The following is a 16,797-nucleotide window of genomic DNA, read 5'->3' on the forward strand; positions in this document are numbered from 1 at the left end:
ATGAGGGTCATATTTCAAAATCTCATCATATTTTCAAGTGATGTGTATATTGTGTTTGTGAAGTGGGAGTTACTGCAGCCACCTTTGGTATGTCTCCATTTCAGAGGTATGCAATTGCCTTTCTGACATGTTTGAGCTTTGCTTCTTAAATTACAAATAAGTTTATCTATGGTTTATATTCCTGCTCTATAGGCTGACCTGAGGGTATCAGTCTTACCTACCCACCTGACGTACGATGCCCCGTGGCCCGTCCGCAAGGTGCCCATGAGATGTACACCACACTTCATTCAGTACCATGCAGAGAGCAAGGTATGAAGGGTTTTAGAACAGTACTTTTTATTCCGAATTTGATTTCTTGTTAAAAAAAAGATGTGCAAATGAAAGATTGTAAAGGTAGACCGGCCCAGATATGATTGCTCATCTGTCTGCCTGAGTACTTGATCCTCCGCTCCCACTTGGTTGGGAAATTGGGGAAATAGTTGCGAAAAACAAACACCTCTTTTCTAGGTCTACAAAAGTCATTGAATTTTACAAAGTCTAGTGTGGAAAAATGAGAAAAATTCATCCTTTCAACACTTTTTTTCATTTGATATATTTTCGTGACTACTTGTAAAATGTTTGAAAAGAATATATTCTTTTATTGTATATTCTCCTGTGATTTTCAAATGTCCATATCCAGCCTATATTTGAATCTACTGAAACCTATCGGTTCAAGCTTAAAGTTGCTGAATATTACAGCTAGGACTTTGAAAGGAGAAGACTTAGGTTGAGCAAGATGTGGTCTGAATGTCCCCCGTTGTATAGTATTACATCATATTGATTCTGATGAAGACCTTGCAGACTACATGTTTTCCATCCAGTAGACCAATCAGAGGCTTGGTGAATTCTAGAACTCCCATTTGAAGTTAGCTCACATTTACGATCACTTGATTGGTGTCCTTTCTTTCCTCACAGACTTATGCTGTAGTCACCAGTACCCTGGAACCCTGCACAAATATTGTCCGTTTCAACGGGGACGAGAGAGAGTTGGAGGAGGTTGAGAGAGGTGAGAAACTATCAACATTCAACTTGGTAACTTGGGTGGATTGAAATAATTCTATGACTATTCAGTGGATTAATGGCTTACAATATAATTCATCGATTTATAACCTTCAAATGGAAGTGAGATTAGTTTGGTTAACAAACTTTCCAAGTTACTGACTCTGATCGACTCTATCTTCGTTTTGTTGATGACCTTTGACATTTGTAGAGTATAAGAGATATCAAGCTCTACACAACTGCAAAGAAGATTGTTATAAAACATAAATTGTGGTTTCAAAATTTGTGTGTGTTTGAGTGTACAACAACTGAATGACATATTTCTGAAAGCTTGTGTGTTGATAGTTTATGCCTCTGTTGTCATCTAATATATCGGCCATCAAGGTCAATATGAAAAGAGCCGATTAGATATTTCGTAGATGGAAATCCTCACAAGCCGATTTAAAATACATTTAGTAGCAATCAATAACCCTTACATGGCTAAAACTCTGCCTGGGAAATTCTCTGTTTCACTTTATTCCTTTATAAAGTTCATGCAATTTATAAGTAGGAAGCATAGGAGTAAAAATTGAGAAAATAAAAAATAAGTATGAAAAAATAAAAATAAAGGATCGCCGTCATATTTAGTAAGAGACGATTGTAAGAAAAACATGAATGATCAACGAAGGTTGAAAGAGTAGAGAAATTATTACAATATGCTCTGATACTCAAAATTTGGATGAAAAGAGCAGCTTTGTAAATAAATGAGCATTGATCAATTTTCAATCATAATCTAATGTAGAATAGCTTTAGACTTTGGACTCAAAATGATAGACCTATTTCTCTATTATTGGTGCAAACTCATAAAATTAGAAAGAGTGAGGCGAGTTATCTGACAGACATAAATACATTCATTAATATGAAATCAGAATTTTTATTAAAACCATTTTTATAATAATCTTTGAAAAACTTACACCAAACAGTCAAATGTATTGATTCTGATAGATAATATTTCATGAACAAGAACTTATAATGATACTTCCATTTTGAGATCTGATACATTTGAATGCCGTTGTGCAATGGATATTAATCATATCTGGTTGAACAGAAAATGCCAAACTGAATTTTGCATAATTATCTTTCAGATGATCGCTTTGTATTTTCAACAAAGGACAAGTTTTTATTGCAGCTGTACTCGCCTATCAATTGGGATGTGATACCAAACACTAAGTGAGTACTCATTGTTATGTTCATATGTTGACATAATCCTTTGTCAGATGATGTTGCTCTTCTAGTTCTATACATTGGTCCTAGTTAGCATAATCCTTTGTCAGAAATTTGTAAGATATTAGTAGCTATCTTGGTTTTCTAGGGAGAAAAACCTGATTATCTGTCAACTGTAACATCTGTCTGATATTTTGTTCCCCCTCCAGAACTGAATTTGACATTTCTCAGCATGTAACTTGCTTGAAGATAGTCACCCTGAACATTGAAGGGAACATGAGGTCGTTGCTAGGCATTGGCACAGGTCAAATCTACAGCGAGGATCACATCACGAAAGGAAAGGTAAATCTTACAGGTCTGGCCAAGACCCTGTCGGTCATTGTGGGTATATTAAATCAGAATTTTGATTCCCACCTCGGCCCTTAATGCACAGTTTACTATGTTAATTACCCCCTACATGTAATTTTCCATAAAACTCAGTACTGACGTGCCCCGATTGATACAATAGAGTCTCGTCAAACTGTGACCAAACATGGCTTCGTAGTTGGCAGTGGATATTGCAATTACTTAACAGTGTTTTACAGAAACCGATCAGTGTTAACACAGATCTCTTGGGTTTAGCGTCTCTGGGTCGTCTGTGTAACAGCGTCAGCGATTCAGTAGAGCATTCCAATATCGATTGATCAAATTCAGGAGAACTTTGTAGATATTTTGATTGGTGTAGAAAACAGACTACAAAGAGAGCCTAACCTATTTTGTTTTCCCTCCTCAACCCCCTCTCCTACCCGTTACCCTTCTCAGTCACTTTAGAATCTTTAAGAAATCCCCTTTTCTTCTTCTTCTTCTTCTTCTTCTCAACTTTCAATATATCCCACTTTCTTATTCTGTTAAGGAAAATTCATGACTTCCCTTTTTCCAAAATGAACAACCCCTCAAAACTCATTTTGCAGAAGTTTTACATACATATCGATTTCACTGGTTTCCTTTCAGATTTTTATCTATGATGTCATTGAGGTGGTGCCTGAACCCGGTCAACCTCTAACCAAAAATAAACTCAAGGTAGGGCTGTAAGAAAATTGTTTTCATAGGAAAGGATTGTTTAACTTTTTCAAATGTTCTATTCTCAAGGTAAATACAACAAGAAGAGAAAGTCCATGTATTATCAGGCATAGATCCGAGGGTGGATGGACAGGGGGATGGGGTACACACTCCTCTTTCAACCCCACACAATAATGTAGTTAGTAGACCAACCCTGGGTGTATACCTAATTTACAGCCTAAGTGTACCTCACAATGCACCATTTCAGGTCTAAATTTTTAGACCCCATATCCCTCTACATTGAAGTTGGCTTCAGCGAACAGTTAATGTACAATGAGGAAAAGTTTGATAGACATTTAAGTTTTTCTTGGTGGTTACTTCAGCTGTGAGCGATGTGACAGACCTCCTACGTCAGTCTGTATGGCGATGGTTGAATGTAGGACACCAATGTGAACATTAGTACACTTTATTTTGGTAAAGGTAGTATTTACGTAAATTCCATTGTCTCATCCTCAGCTTTTATACCAACAAGAGCATAAGGGTTGTATTTCAAGTTTGTGTGACGTAAAAGGCCAACTTCTCACTAGCATTGGACAAAAGGTAAAACTGTTTTTAAGTTTGTAAATGTCGGTTGCGAGATGAAAGCCACAAATCAAGAATGGTCTTTCTGTTTAAGTGTAGTAATGTGGAAGAATGTTTTACATGGTACATGCAGCAATGTACCTTTAATTTCTGAGATAAAAGTTAACCTCTGAAGAAGATCCTGCTAGGACTGAAATGTAATGCCCTCTAACTTTTATATATTTACCCACACAGGCTTTTCCCTGTAAATTAGCAATCTGTAAACATATTTTTTGTTGCCTTCTCTTTACAAACAAACATTTAATGGGGGAACACTGCTTTAACGGAACAACTATTGAAACATCTGGAAAATCTCTTCATCATGTGCCAAAAGAAACGTTTCTTAAAGTTTCTCGTATGATGTATCTTCTTTTTCAGAAAATGATGTTACTATGAAATGGTTCAAGAAAGAGGAATGTGGACAAAACCAACCTGTGTAGTTAAATTTGTAACAGTTAGAGAAGGCTTGAAAGTTTTGATCCACACAAGGTTTACTTCCAAGGCAAACTAGTGTACATTAATAATTCACTCTTTTGGGTCTTGAAATCTGTTGCTTCTTTTTTTATTTTCCTTCATAAATTAAAAGGTTTACCTGTGGACAGTGAAAGATGAAGCTCTGGTCGGCCTGGCCTTCATCGATACTCAACTATACATCAACAACGCCATCAGCATCAAACACTTTGTACTTATCTCCGATATCCATAAAAGTGTCTTCCTCTTACAGTATCAGGAGGAACACAGAACACTGGCGTTGGTGAGCAGGGTGAGTCACATCTTCCAAATTAATACAGTCATAAATATTACTGGTTTAGTCAGCATTGAATTTGTGGACAATCCATCTGCTGGGAGAGGCAATAGTGTCAGCCTAAGGAGGAGGAACAAAAAAGAAAAACCAAAGTTTATAGATATGTGTAAGGGTGTATGTAGGATATTGTTATCCAGACGTGCGTCTTTCTCACGCGAGTACGGCTACAGAACACTTGCTTTGATGTGTAGGATGAGTTACCCGGCCAGTAAGTACGGTCATGAATAAATTAGCCTCTGGACTGGGAGGGGGAGGGAGGGAACAGTCTTAGTGACTTAAAGGGTGTGAAGACTCACGCAAAAAGAAACATCTAATGCCGGTAATTTGACCTAGTTTCGAATGAGGTGTAACAGAAGTGTTAAACACCACCATCGATCCCAGAAAATACACACAGCTTGCTACCGTCCATAATGAGACACTAGTGTACAGTCAATACGTACAGCTACGGTCAATACCCACAGCATAATATTCAAATGATACAGCGATGGACATCTCAGGTCCAGCTAAAGATAACAATTAAGGTATCACGTTTCATTACTGTCTGGATTTTGTAGCGACACAAACAAAACGTCACTTGCAAGCAACAGAAAGTTAATTTTTTCAGATGGCCGCACGCGGTTTGGGGCGAGTCTTCAATGCCTTTAAATTAGGAACTCTAGCTTCATTGGTGCTGCGGGCGTTGTGTAGGTGGTATGCAGCAATTTGAGCAGGCTTAGAGATGAAATTACAGACTCTTGTCTTCAAGTCATGAAATATCAGCAGATGCATTAGATACTGTTACATACCTGTGATGTGGGTTCTGCATTTGGGTAGAATTTGTTCAATGCTTCAAATTTTGTAAGCACTAGGGGTCGATGTTTGAACAAGATGCCCTTAGCTTAAAATGCGAGCTAAAAGCATTGGTTGCCTGTGGTCTATAAATTCAAAGGCCATCATCATTAATCCAAGGTCAGATTCAAACATTTCTTTATAAAGTGAATGCATTGTTTTACATGGTTATTGTAATATCCAAGATATACAATGTGCTACCCCTTTAAGTAACTGCAGCTAGGCTCATTTATGATCTGTGGTCTCGTTGCTGTGGCCTTTTGACCTCTCTGATTAGGGGCCATATTAGCACAGAGGTCAAATCCCCAGGCACCTGCTAAAGTGGTTGCGTATGCAAGTAGGTCACTTACGCCCACAGAGCAAAAATACTCGCAAACTGAGCGAGAAGCATTGGCGATTGTTTGGGCGTGTGAGCATTTTCATTTGTTTTTGTATGGCAAGGAGTTTGTTTTGGTCACTGACCACAAACCGTTGGAATACATTTTCAACAATCCTGCATCGAAACCCCCAGCGCGCATAGAACGATGGAGTTTGCGACTCCAACCGTATGTCTTTAAGGTAGTTCACAAGGAAGGCAGATCAAATCCGGCTGACTATATGTCGCGCCACCCTCTCAATGAGGTGTTGTGTAATGATGATTGTACCAAAACGGAGCAATATATAAATTTTGTTGCTTTTCATGCTACACCAAAAGCCATGAATATTGATAAAATTAAAGAGGTCACTCAAGCAGACACTCTGTTACAGAAAGTCTCTGATGCAATGCATCATGATAATTGGCATGACGCTAAAAAGCGCTACCCAGAATTGCTGCCATATTTTCATATTCATGATGAATTGACAATTCATGCTGATCAAAATTTGATATTGAGAGGAACCCGCATTGTAATTCCCAAAGAATTACAGGCTCAAGTTCTTCAACTGGCTCATGAAAGACATCAGGGGGTTGTAAAAACCAAACAGTTGTTGAGAGAAAAAGTGTGGTTTCCTTCAATAGATAAGTCAACTGAAGACATGGTGAAGAAATGTCATGCATGTGCAGTAACTGTTCCTAAGAGTTCGTTTGAACCATTGGAAATGTCCGACCTTCCAAGTAATCCTTGGCAAAGTGTTAGTGTTGTTTTCTGTGGACCGTTTCCAACAGGGGAATATTTAATGGTTGTGATTGATGAGTACTCAAGGTACCCGGTGGTAGAGATACTCAATTCGACTTCTGCCAATTCAGTGATTCCTAAGTTGGACAAGATATTTTCCACATTTGGAATCCCAGAAAGTGTCAAACCAGATAATGGTCCTCCGTTCTCAGGCGAAATTTTCAAGCAATTTGCTGATTACTTAGGTTTTCATCACAGAAAGATCACCCCACTTTGGCCAAAAGCAAACGCTGAAGCAGAACGCTTTATGCAAACTAGTCTATTCAGAATACAATTCGTGCTGCTCGAGTTGAAGGCAGAAATTGGCATCAAGAGTTGTACACTTTTCGTAGAAATTATCGAGCAACGCCCCATTCTAAAACATCTAAACCCCCATATGAGTTGTTGTTTGGAAGACCAATTCGTGTAAAACTTCCTCAGCTCACAAGTTCTCAAAATGATGAGAAAATAAGCGAAAGAGATAGACTTAAGAAAGATAATATGAAGTCGTATGCAGATCGTAAGGACAAGGCCAAACCACATACGTTTAAATTAGGTGATATTGTCCTAGTAAAACAACCTAAGCAAAACAAGTTTTCTACTCCGTTTGATCCGACCCCATACAAGGTTGTTAACGTCAAGGGCTCAATGATAACTGCATGTCGTGATGGACCCAATGGTCACAAAATTACAAGAAATTCATCATTTTTTAAGATGTGTCATTCAAAAGACCTCAGCGATGTTGGTGATTTTAACATCACAAAACTCCCTAGACCTCAGGTGATGATTAATAACCCTGAAAGACGAGTCTATCCCAGACGGAACAGGGTCTCACCTGACTGGTATAAACCACCTTAAAGTGTTTTTGGAAGTGCAAAGCTAGATGTGAGTTTTATCAGAATGATTCAGCATTCTCACTCATTTCCACCCGTAATAGTTTGGTATATCATTTAGCGTACATGTAGTAATAATTTTATCATCTTGCAAATGCATTCACAATCACATGATTTATTTTTCGTGTAGATTGTTAAACGAAGCTTAAACTAATTACAATATATTTTACTATAGCTTACTGTGTGATGTTTTTCACTTTCACAATCTATGTTTTTATAGAGTGTTTTTATCTAAAGTGAAGGAGGAATGTAATATCCAAGATATACAATGTGCTACCCCTTTAAGTAACTGCAGCTAGGCTCATTTATAATCTGTGGTCTCGTTGCTGTGGCCTTTTGACCTCTCTCCCTCCAGTAGTCATACTCTTATCTTTATACATAAACAATGTATGACTCACCCTGTTTGTTCCCACTGTATTAAATTCATGTACATATTATTATTAAGAAGGAGAACTGATTTAGAAATAGAAGCGACAAGTCGAATACAATATACTCTATACTGTCAGTGTATTCTTTGGAGTAGAGAACTTTACAGTTATCTCCTCGAATAATAAAATGGTGATATCCTTCCTTGTAATTCGAATATCTTAATGCGGCTAGAATTTTATGGTATTATTTCATGTTAACAATTCAACCCTATTTTTGTTTATTATTACAGGATGCCAAGCCATTGGAAGTTTATTCCTGTGAATTTCTTGTGGATGACTCACAACTTGGATTCTTAGGTATGTGAAGATTTGTTAATGCATATTATACAAGTCTAACAGCCTGGAACAGTGTGCTTATCCCTAATTTTCTTTTCTTCTTAATTAAATTATTACATAAAAACATGCTTCAGCTTTCAATTTTTGAAATTTGTTGTTTTTATTGTGTCATATCTTCATTTGTAATGATGCCTTTTTTTTTTCCGCAGCTTCTGACGCAGATAAGAACTTAATCATTCTTCACTACCAGGCAGAGGGTAAGAATCTTCTCTCTAAGTAAAGAAAAGTAAAAGCCCTTTAAAACCACACTAGCAGTCCAAGACTTGTTATAAAGTAATAACAGTAGCAAAAATAGGCTTAAAAAGTAAAGTTTTATAACTTGGTATTAAAAGAACCTTTGCTTCCACCTGATTAGTCTCACTGGTGTTGAACAGTAACATGACCAGAAGTGTCTTTGCTAAGGGAACAGGAAAGGGTAAGCTGTGCCTTATAAGATGGAATGGGGTAGAGAAGGTGTGAGGGAGAGGTTTTAAGATTGCTTACACAGATAAGAAGTACATATGCTGTAGAATGACGGGTTGTACATCCTTCCTCTGATAATGGTCATTGTATGTCACAGGTTTAGAGTAACATGTAAAGTGTCTGTTTAATACTGTTCATCTGTCAAAACAAACTGCACTTTTATTGGATCTATAAATATTCAAAGTATCGTCTGACAGTATTGCGCTACAAATAAGTTTTAACAGGTGCTTGTCATACATTTTATGGGAGATATGGCAAACACGATAAAAACCAGTTGAAATGTCCTCCCAATGGCAAAAATTCCCACAACGAGCTCACACCATAAACTGGATAGGCCATCCACCCCGATTTGAAGTGTACACTACAAGCAGTTCCATTTTCCCAGGGTGTATATGTCACAGCTTAGCATCGTAAAAGTAACCACCTTTTAAGTACGATACTATTAAGCTGGGCCAAGGACTAAGGAGAGTTGTGTTGTATTATTTATAATAATTAGAGTAGATGTGTGTGATCTTAAAGGATATTTTGATATGTATATATGGCCCAAACAAAAATGAAAAAAAAACTGATTGCTAGTAAAAAAATTTCTTGAGCTTTTTGCAGGTGTTCAAGATACTCACCATTTAAAACATACCAAATCTCTGGTATGCTCCTTTAAGGCTGACTTGATGTTGACTTGGCTCCTCAGTGCAGGCCTGAGTGTAAATCTGAAAATACATTCCTTTTAAATTCTAGTAACTCAACCAAAACCATGTTCTTTTTCAATTTCATGTACGCAACAGAGCATCCTTGGTTGACATTGAACACCAAAAATCTCCAACACACCAAACACCAAAAAATGTTTTCCCACTGAATTTGTTTCTGTGTTGCATCTAAGGAAGTGATCTATTTGCCTGTTTATTGGAGTCATCTGTCAAAACTCAGACGGCACTGATTTATAACGGTCTAAACAGCGTATTGAAATCAATTTTGTGCTTAAATTCCTTCTAGAGAATGTTTGATCAAACTCATCACTTCTCTTCCTCCCCACCCTGCCACCCCCTGGAATATTGAACATATTGACCCAATTTATCAAACAACTGTTTAACAGTATTTCTTCAAATTATTTCCCATTACCACCACTATTTTCACCATTTCATAATCTGAAACCAATGTGACTAACCTTACCTGACAGCATGCTGGAATTTTGTTTGATTATAAATGAGACATGCTTCACATGTGCAGTACAAACATTGTCTACAAAGTGTAACGTTTTGTTTTCTAAGGTTGAAATAACTTACTTTTCTGTTCCTGTGGTACATTTCAACCAGCATGAACCTTATTAATATTTACTTGTCACATTTTTGTCTGATTCAGCTCGGGAAAGCTACGGCGGTACGAGGCTGCTCCGTCGAGGAGACATCAACATCGACTCCCACATCAACAGCTTTGTAAGAATAAGATGTAAAGTTGTTGACATGGCAACAGGCCTTCCTATTGGCGGGCAATTTGAGAAGAGGCAAATCGCGTTTTTCTGTAAGTCGATCAAAATAGAACATGTACGGTATTTGATGGATATTGACTTACGGATATGCTAGTTGTGACCTTGCTGTAAGCCGTTGCATCTTATGCTTCTTCATTGTGGTAAAGGACATCAGTATAGAAGTGCTGCAGTATTGTGATGATTTTATATTTTAATATGTTTCAGTTGCTTATACTTTTCAAAATATGCGCTACTAGAAGTATTAATAACCCATAAATTAGATCTGTTGAAGAGAGTCAAAATTAGTCTAAATGGTGTTTCAGTGAGACCATGCTATTTTATAACCAAATGTGATAAATGTGAAATCTAAGAAAGGAAAAAATTGCTTTGAAGGAATGGCATATTCAACAGTTCTAGCTCTTCTGAGAAAGAAACCTCTATAACATTATTCATAAGTTAAACAGCTCAACAGCCCAGATGGTCCAATTCAGTCTCCGCTTGTTTCCAGAATGCTTGCTTTAAGAATATTCAGTGCATGATTGATATCTATTGATTTGGCAACTTTTATAAGTTGACCTCATAATCACAGCATATTATTAATTTGTAACTTTTCTTTTGTTTTTAGCTACTCTCGACGGTGCTCTGGGCTACCTCATACCAATGTCCGAGAAGACCTACAGGAGATTTCTTATGTTACAGAATGCCTTAACAACCAGTATCGCACATGTGGCTGGTCTTAACCCAAGAGCCTCCAGGTATGTTCTTACTAATAGGTTAACATAATCGATACATTGATTACTCGCTACCGTGACTTCCCCATATGCAAAGAACTTTAAGATAAGTTTTCATTAGAAATATTTGTCTTGATATAAATTGAATATCTTTCTCCAAAATATGATATTTTTTTTATATGTTTATAATAAGATACCCATATTTCAGTCGAGGAGCTGGAGTTAAAAGATGGTCCTTTTCCTGTTGTTATGTATTTTGTGAAGGCCAATCAGTTTTGTGATCTGTCATCAACTCACCTCTTTTGTTTTTTCAGACATTTACAACAAGGTCAGAAAACTTTAAGCAATCCACATCGTAATATTATCGATGGTGACCTGATATGGAGGTACACGACACTGAGTATCACAGAGAGGAACGAGTTGGCTAAGCGCATCGGAACCAACGCTGATCAGGTTAGCCAAGAAGATCGTGTTTGCCGATTCTCTTTGAACATTTAAATGATATTTTCGTTTCTTCCAGTGAACTGGACCTCAAGTTTTGGTAAATATTGGATAATAATTTTGACAACAGATTCCCATAACAGTGCAGTTCACTACAATGATTATTTAAGTTTCATTTACAAATAACGACGATTAAGTGCAGAATGGAAGAATAATATATCTAGTTTGCTGTTTGATTGTTAGTAGATACTGATATGAAGTGGCCTGTGGATTGCAAAAGTTTCCAAACTTGATAAGCATCATCATCACCTTACAACTTAAACAGTCATTTTACTGAATAAATCTATGAAGATGACTTTCTTTGGTCAATGTTAATCTATTTTGGATCATTCTCAATGGTGCAAAAAAATAAAAAATCTTGAAAATTTAAACATTTGCTTCCACAAAGTTAAGAATGGCCGGTGGATTACAGGAGATGGTCTGTGATGTGATCAGGGTAGTTGTATTGTCAAAAATTTTTGTCAAACTCTTTTTCAAATTCTTTCCTGTTGTTAACCTTCTTGTAGATTCTTCCTTGAAATGTTGTCGTACACTTGTAATATTTGATGTCATTTTGTTTGTATGAATATTATTTTCCTCCGTGGATAAATGACTTAAATATTATTGTAGGGAAACAGAAACATTCTCAGCTCAATTGCCAAGATGATATCATTCACGCTGTTGTTGCCAGATGCATTCACAAAATGTTACCAAAATTGTAAAAAAAAAATTGTCTATTTTGCCACACAAAGTGTTATGGTGGATGTTGTTGTTTTGAACCACAGATGCAGAAGCTTTTGCAGCAGTTTTGTTAAGTAGTCAGCTTCACCCGCCAGATTATCCGTTCAATATATTCGTTTTTCCTTAGTAATAATTTGTGTGTGTCTTGCTTTTCAATATTTTCAACAGATTCTAGATGACTTGATGGACATTGAGAGAGTGACCATGCACTTCTAGAGGCAGCAGCTTTCAACATTCTCATTTTCAGCCACGTCACAGAAATTGCACCTCTCGGTGGGTGATTCGCTTGTGTTGCTGATAGGATGTCTGCTGCAACAGAAAGGGAAGTTTCTTTTTGGAGGGAACCACATCATAAAAACTGGGCCGACAGCATATATCCAGAGCTGTTAGTGGGGACCATGAAACATTGCATCACCTAATAATGGACTTTCTCAGTATTGGTCTCTTACCTCAAACAACGATAGTTTTGATGAAACGATTAGGCAACCATGCATTGCCTTTTCTCCCGGCAAAACAACAGACTTTTCGAGGGGCATGGTGGGAAAGTTAAACACTGTGCATTGCTAACCTTTTTGCTTTCCATCTATCAAGTTATGGTCTGACAATAGCCGTGCTTGGAACAGCTGTCACCGTGTGATTCTCAAGTAAAATTAATAACATAATAATTAGTAATTAACTAAAACACTGTCAGCAAATTCACTGTATCATGTAGAGTGTACAAGTGTTTAGCGATTTGGAATCTGGAAATCTAACTTGTTCTGGAGCTCTGCGTAGCTACGGTTTCATGTGTGTATATGTGCATATGTGTTTATGTACTCATATGTTTATGTGGACATGTGTATATATGTATATGTGTTTATGCGGACATGTGTATATGTGCCCATGTGTATATGTGCACATATATGTGGGTCAGGATCATCAAACATATGCCTGTCTGGACTTCTAACAGAGACAGTACAAAGAAACAAACAGATCATGGTAAGGTGTCTGGAGCTTGAAAAGGTACCCATACTGTCATTACAAGATGACATTTACATAAAGGCGTTTTGTAAGTTATCTGCAGCCTCTCATTTTATGCCTTTTATAACACAATTGTACAGTCAGACATATGTTGTTAGGATGCTAGGTTTTCAGTATGTCTGTTTGTTTCAATATGAATGGGTTTACAGAATTCTGGTGCCATTGATAAGCACAGATGTTATCATAAATGTAACACATGCTTGACAAGCTGTGAAAAATGTTTTATTTCTTTTCCATAATTTTAGTTTTAGTTTAAAGCTTCAAATTGTGTCTGTTATGTCTCATTTTGGTGGTAATGTTGTCCATTGTTGATTTGAAAATCTAGCATCTGAAAATAGGAATTTTATTAAAACTTTATTCCACCAACATCACACAAGACAATGACAAAACTTTAAAGGTACAGTGAAATATTACCTCGAATTTGTGGGACACAAAAGTTTCTGTTTTTTTTATTAAGTGGTTAATGACCAGACAATGAAGAACAACCACAACAGACCTCTTAAATTGAGGAGTATTCAGTTATATTTGAATATTACATCACTCAGTTTGATGAAAGATGCAGTAATTTTGCTGATATTTCCAAGCACATGGTTAAGTGACATGTGAGGATGCTTAATTAATAATTAAAAAGAAAAGAGCTTAAAGAGATGTTTGACCAGTTGTAAAGTGGATGCAGAAATGGCATTTAAAAATTTCAATATGAATGATGAGCTGGATGGGAGGGGAATGAACCTCTGAGTTTTGGTACAACTTTTTTTTTACCAAATTGGAGGTGCTCTTTTTTTGTGGCTTTCAATAAAAAGTACCATTTTTCCACATTTTGTTGTGAAAATGTGCCCTCATTGTTGAGAAATTAAAAAAAAGTTTAATTAGTAAGTGCTCGTTCGAGGCTTGAGTTAACCAAAAAAGGTAGCTAAAATAGTGATTAAAATAGCATTGTTTTGTTGAAAAAGCAAATATGGAAAATGTAGTAGAGGATGCACTGAGCATGCATTTAGTCCACATGTTTTGAGGGGCTGTTGTGTTTAGCCCCCTTAAAATCACAACGCACAGGTCCCACTTTCAAAGTTTGTGCCCCAACCCGCACCCATCCAGAGTGAACCCTTTCTCATTGCCTGTGATGACAAAACAGATGTGGTTCTTTAAAGGGAAATCTTTAACCACCAAAGTCTGTTTGAAAATATTTGTATTTGTTGGATAAACAGGGCAGGAATGCAGAGAAGTACATATAACCCAAAATTACTCTATAAATCCCTTCCCTGCCCACATTTCCAAGTTGAATGAATGAGATGAGATACATATTTACATGGTATGTAAGTTACTTTGGCTTAAACTTTCGACCCCTCCTCTCGCCCCCCCTTCCCAAGGAAAATGAGTTTGCTGTATATAGATAACTTCCCTTTAAAACCAGGATAGTTCAGTTGTTAGAGCTCATGACTTGTAATTCTTGGTAACTGGTTTGAATCACATTCTAGCCAACCATCTCTTAGCTCGCTAAACGTTGATATATGGTAGTAACTTACAGGAGATGTGTCTCACATCCACTGTCATGATTTTGGTTCCCCCTCCTGGTAGTCTTTCCTTTATTGGTTACAATGATGGCTGTACCACTAATACGGCATAGTTTTGCAGGTGGAGGGTGGCTTGCCATCTTTCTCCTGCTTACATGTCGTAGTTTTTGCTCTAGAGTACTTTGACACTATTTCCGCGAGTGTTTCTGTCAATGTAAATTGCTCCGTTAACAGAAAAACAGAAAATAAAATGAAATAGTGAGAAACCGAACCTGCTTTGTTTCATTGTTGAATTTGCTGCCTGTATTATGTTTTGTGGCATGGTTAGTATGTGTGCTGGCGTAACCAGGGAGATAGATTGCTACAAGATTGCTTCAGTGTTCCAACTAGCCGCGCTGGGGCCTTGAATCGTACTCCCGGAAGTGAATTACATCAGGTGGTCTGCGATGCCATCATGGCAGCTGTTCTTCATAACCTTTATTTTTTTTTTCTGTTAAAATCTCGTCCATTTATCCTCAAAATGTGAAACATTTGGAATGTTCGCTTAGCTGCAAGTGTTCTCTGTAATTACAATTTTGTCAATATGTTGGTTAAATTATTTAAATATTCAAAACAACTTACGTATTCAATTGAATAGCCATGATGACATCATTCACTTTGCTTTTGCTAATTTGTTTTGCGCGTGTTTGGGTGGGGAAGGGGTGCGGGTTGGGCAACACATTTCACCCTGCCCCCTCCCACCCACTGGTAGATCCTTCCTTAAGCCGAAGGTCATTTACTAACGATCAATTACATCTGTGAAATTACATTAAAACACACAAGACACGAAAGACTGCTCATATATGCTAGAAATTGGAGTTAGCTCCAATGAAAGAATTTTGTGGGCATTATGAGCCTCGGTTCGAAGGTTGCCAGAGTAGAGTTCGCTGTATTGGGACACACGCACTTCACACACACAAACAATCTTGGTCGAAAACAAACAAGAAGTTTCATTAATTTACGTGAATTGCATGCTAACGTTTTCTTCTTAATAAAAGAACATTTGGAAATTTTGTCTCCCAACTTTTCAACAGAAATTTATCTAAACATATTAATGTTCATAATCGGTCAGTTGAATTAGAATGCAAATCCAACATATCATGTTTGGTACCGTGCCCACTTTTGCCTACATTTTTATGCTGCCACGAGAGTGTAGAATATCAGGTGTATCTTGAAAGCCTACTAGCAATACCGACAATTGCTTGATATGAAGTGTTTTATACGAAAGCCGCGCAAAGATATTAATTGTTGATATCATTAATTATTTGCTGATATCACCAAATATTTGATGATATCATCAAATATCGAATAAAAAGTAAAACGGCTTGCCATACGCCTGGGCATCAGATATGACGGAATTGATTCCATAGGGAGGGGGGGGGGGAATGCAGTGGCGTCACCAGACTTTTCAGTCTGGGGGGCACAGGGGGGCACCAGCATTTGATGGGGCACTTAGTTGGATACGGATCGCCGTCCTGGGGGAGGGGTCTAAGGAGAGGGGGTGCCCCCTCCCCTTTTGAAAATTTTCGCATACGGAGGATGGGCTAGACAGGGGCGTATCCAGGATTTTCTAACCCGGGGGGCGCGAATTACTATCTAAGCGGAGCGCCACCATCGGTTGGCGCGCAGCGTACAAGAAAATTTCTGGTTTTGATACCCTCCAGATCACCGGAAACGGCACTTCTCGGGCTTGAAAATGACCAACCAGATATACACTTTTGCCCGAGAACCAAGTATTTCCCAATAGTTTGTTTTCCATCCATAACCTTTTTGAAGATTTTCACCAGTCACACATCATGTTCGACCTCATCGCATGTCCTGTGAATCATTGCTTTTGTAGGTGATTCTACGTCGCCGCCCACAATGCCCGACAGCCCCACTTTTCAAGGTTTTCAGCCCATTATTTGTTCAGAATTTGAAAATTCACATTTCTCGTGAATAAACTCACTTCAAAACATACCCATAATGTTGCAAAAATGTCATCTATGGACAACCAATATAGAAAAACCTCCTCCAACCCCTAACAGA

At 37.6% G+C, this 16,797-nt stretch overlaps 1 protein-coding gene across 2 annotated transcripts in view; it reads left to right on the plus strand.

Annotated features, from left to right (window-relative positions):
* Positions 1 to 15,001, plus strand: part of LOC139963781 (cleavage and polyadenylation specificity factor subunit 1-like) — a 36,986-nt gene extending 21,985 nt beyond the window's left edge. For both annotated transcript variants that reach the window (XM_071964910.1, XM_071964919.1), the window contains exons 29-41: positions 193 to 309; positions 955 to 1,045; positions 2,163 to 2,247; positions 2,451 to 2,583; positions 3,232 to 3,300; positions 3,796 to 3,879; positions 4,487 to 4,663; positions 8,218 to 8,284; positions 8,473 to 8,520; positions 10,142 to 10,300; positions 10,873 to 11,002; positions 11,293 to 11,431; positions 12,368 to 15,001. In XM_071964910.1, coding sequence (XP_071821011.1) covers positions 193 to 309; positions 955 to 1,045; positions 2,163 to 2,247; positions 2,451 to 2,583; positions 3,232 to 3,300; positions 3,796 to 3,879; positions 4,487 to 4,663; positions 8,218 to 8,284; positions 8,473 to 8,520; positions 10,142 to 10,300; positions 10,873 to 11,002; positions 11,293 to 11,431; positions 12,368 to 12,415 — 1,347 coding nt within the window. In that variant the 3' untranslated portion in view covers positions 12,416 to 15,001. The remainder of the gene's footprint in view (positions 1 to 192; positions 310 to 954; positions 1,046 to 2,162; positions 2,248 to 2,450; positions 2,584 to 3,231; positions 3,301 to 3,795; positions 3,880 to 4,486; positions 4,664 to 8,217; positions 8,285 to 8,472; positions 8,521 to 10,141; positions 10,301 to 10,872; positions 11,003 to 11,292; positions 11,432 to 12,367) is intronic.
* The last annotated feature ends 1,796 nt before the right edge of the window (positions 15,002 to 16,797 follow it).

The sequence above is a fragment of the Apostichopus japonicus genome, chromosome 3, assembly GCF_037975245.1.
Source record: "Apostichopus japonicus isolate 1M-3 chromosome 3, ASM3797524v1, whole genome shotgun sequence".
NCBI classification, from domain to species: domain Eukaryota; kingdom Metazoa; phylum Echinodermata; class Holothuroidea; order Aspidochirotida; family Stichopodidae; genus Apostichopus; species Apostichopus japonicus.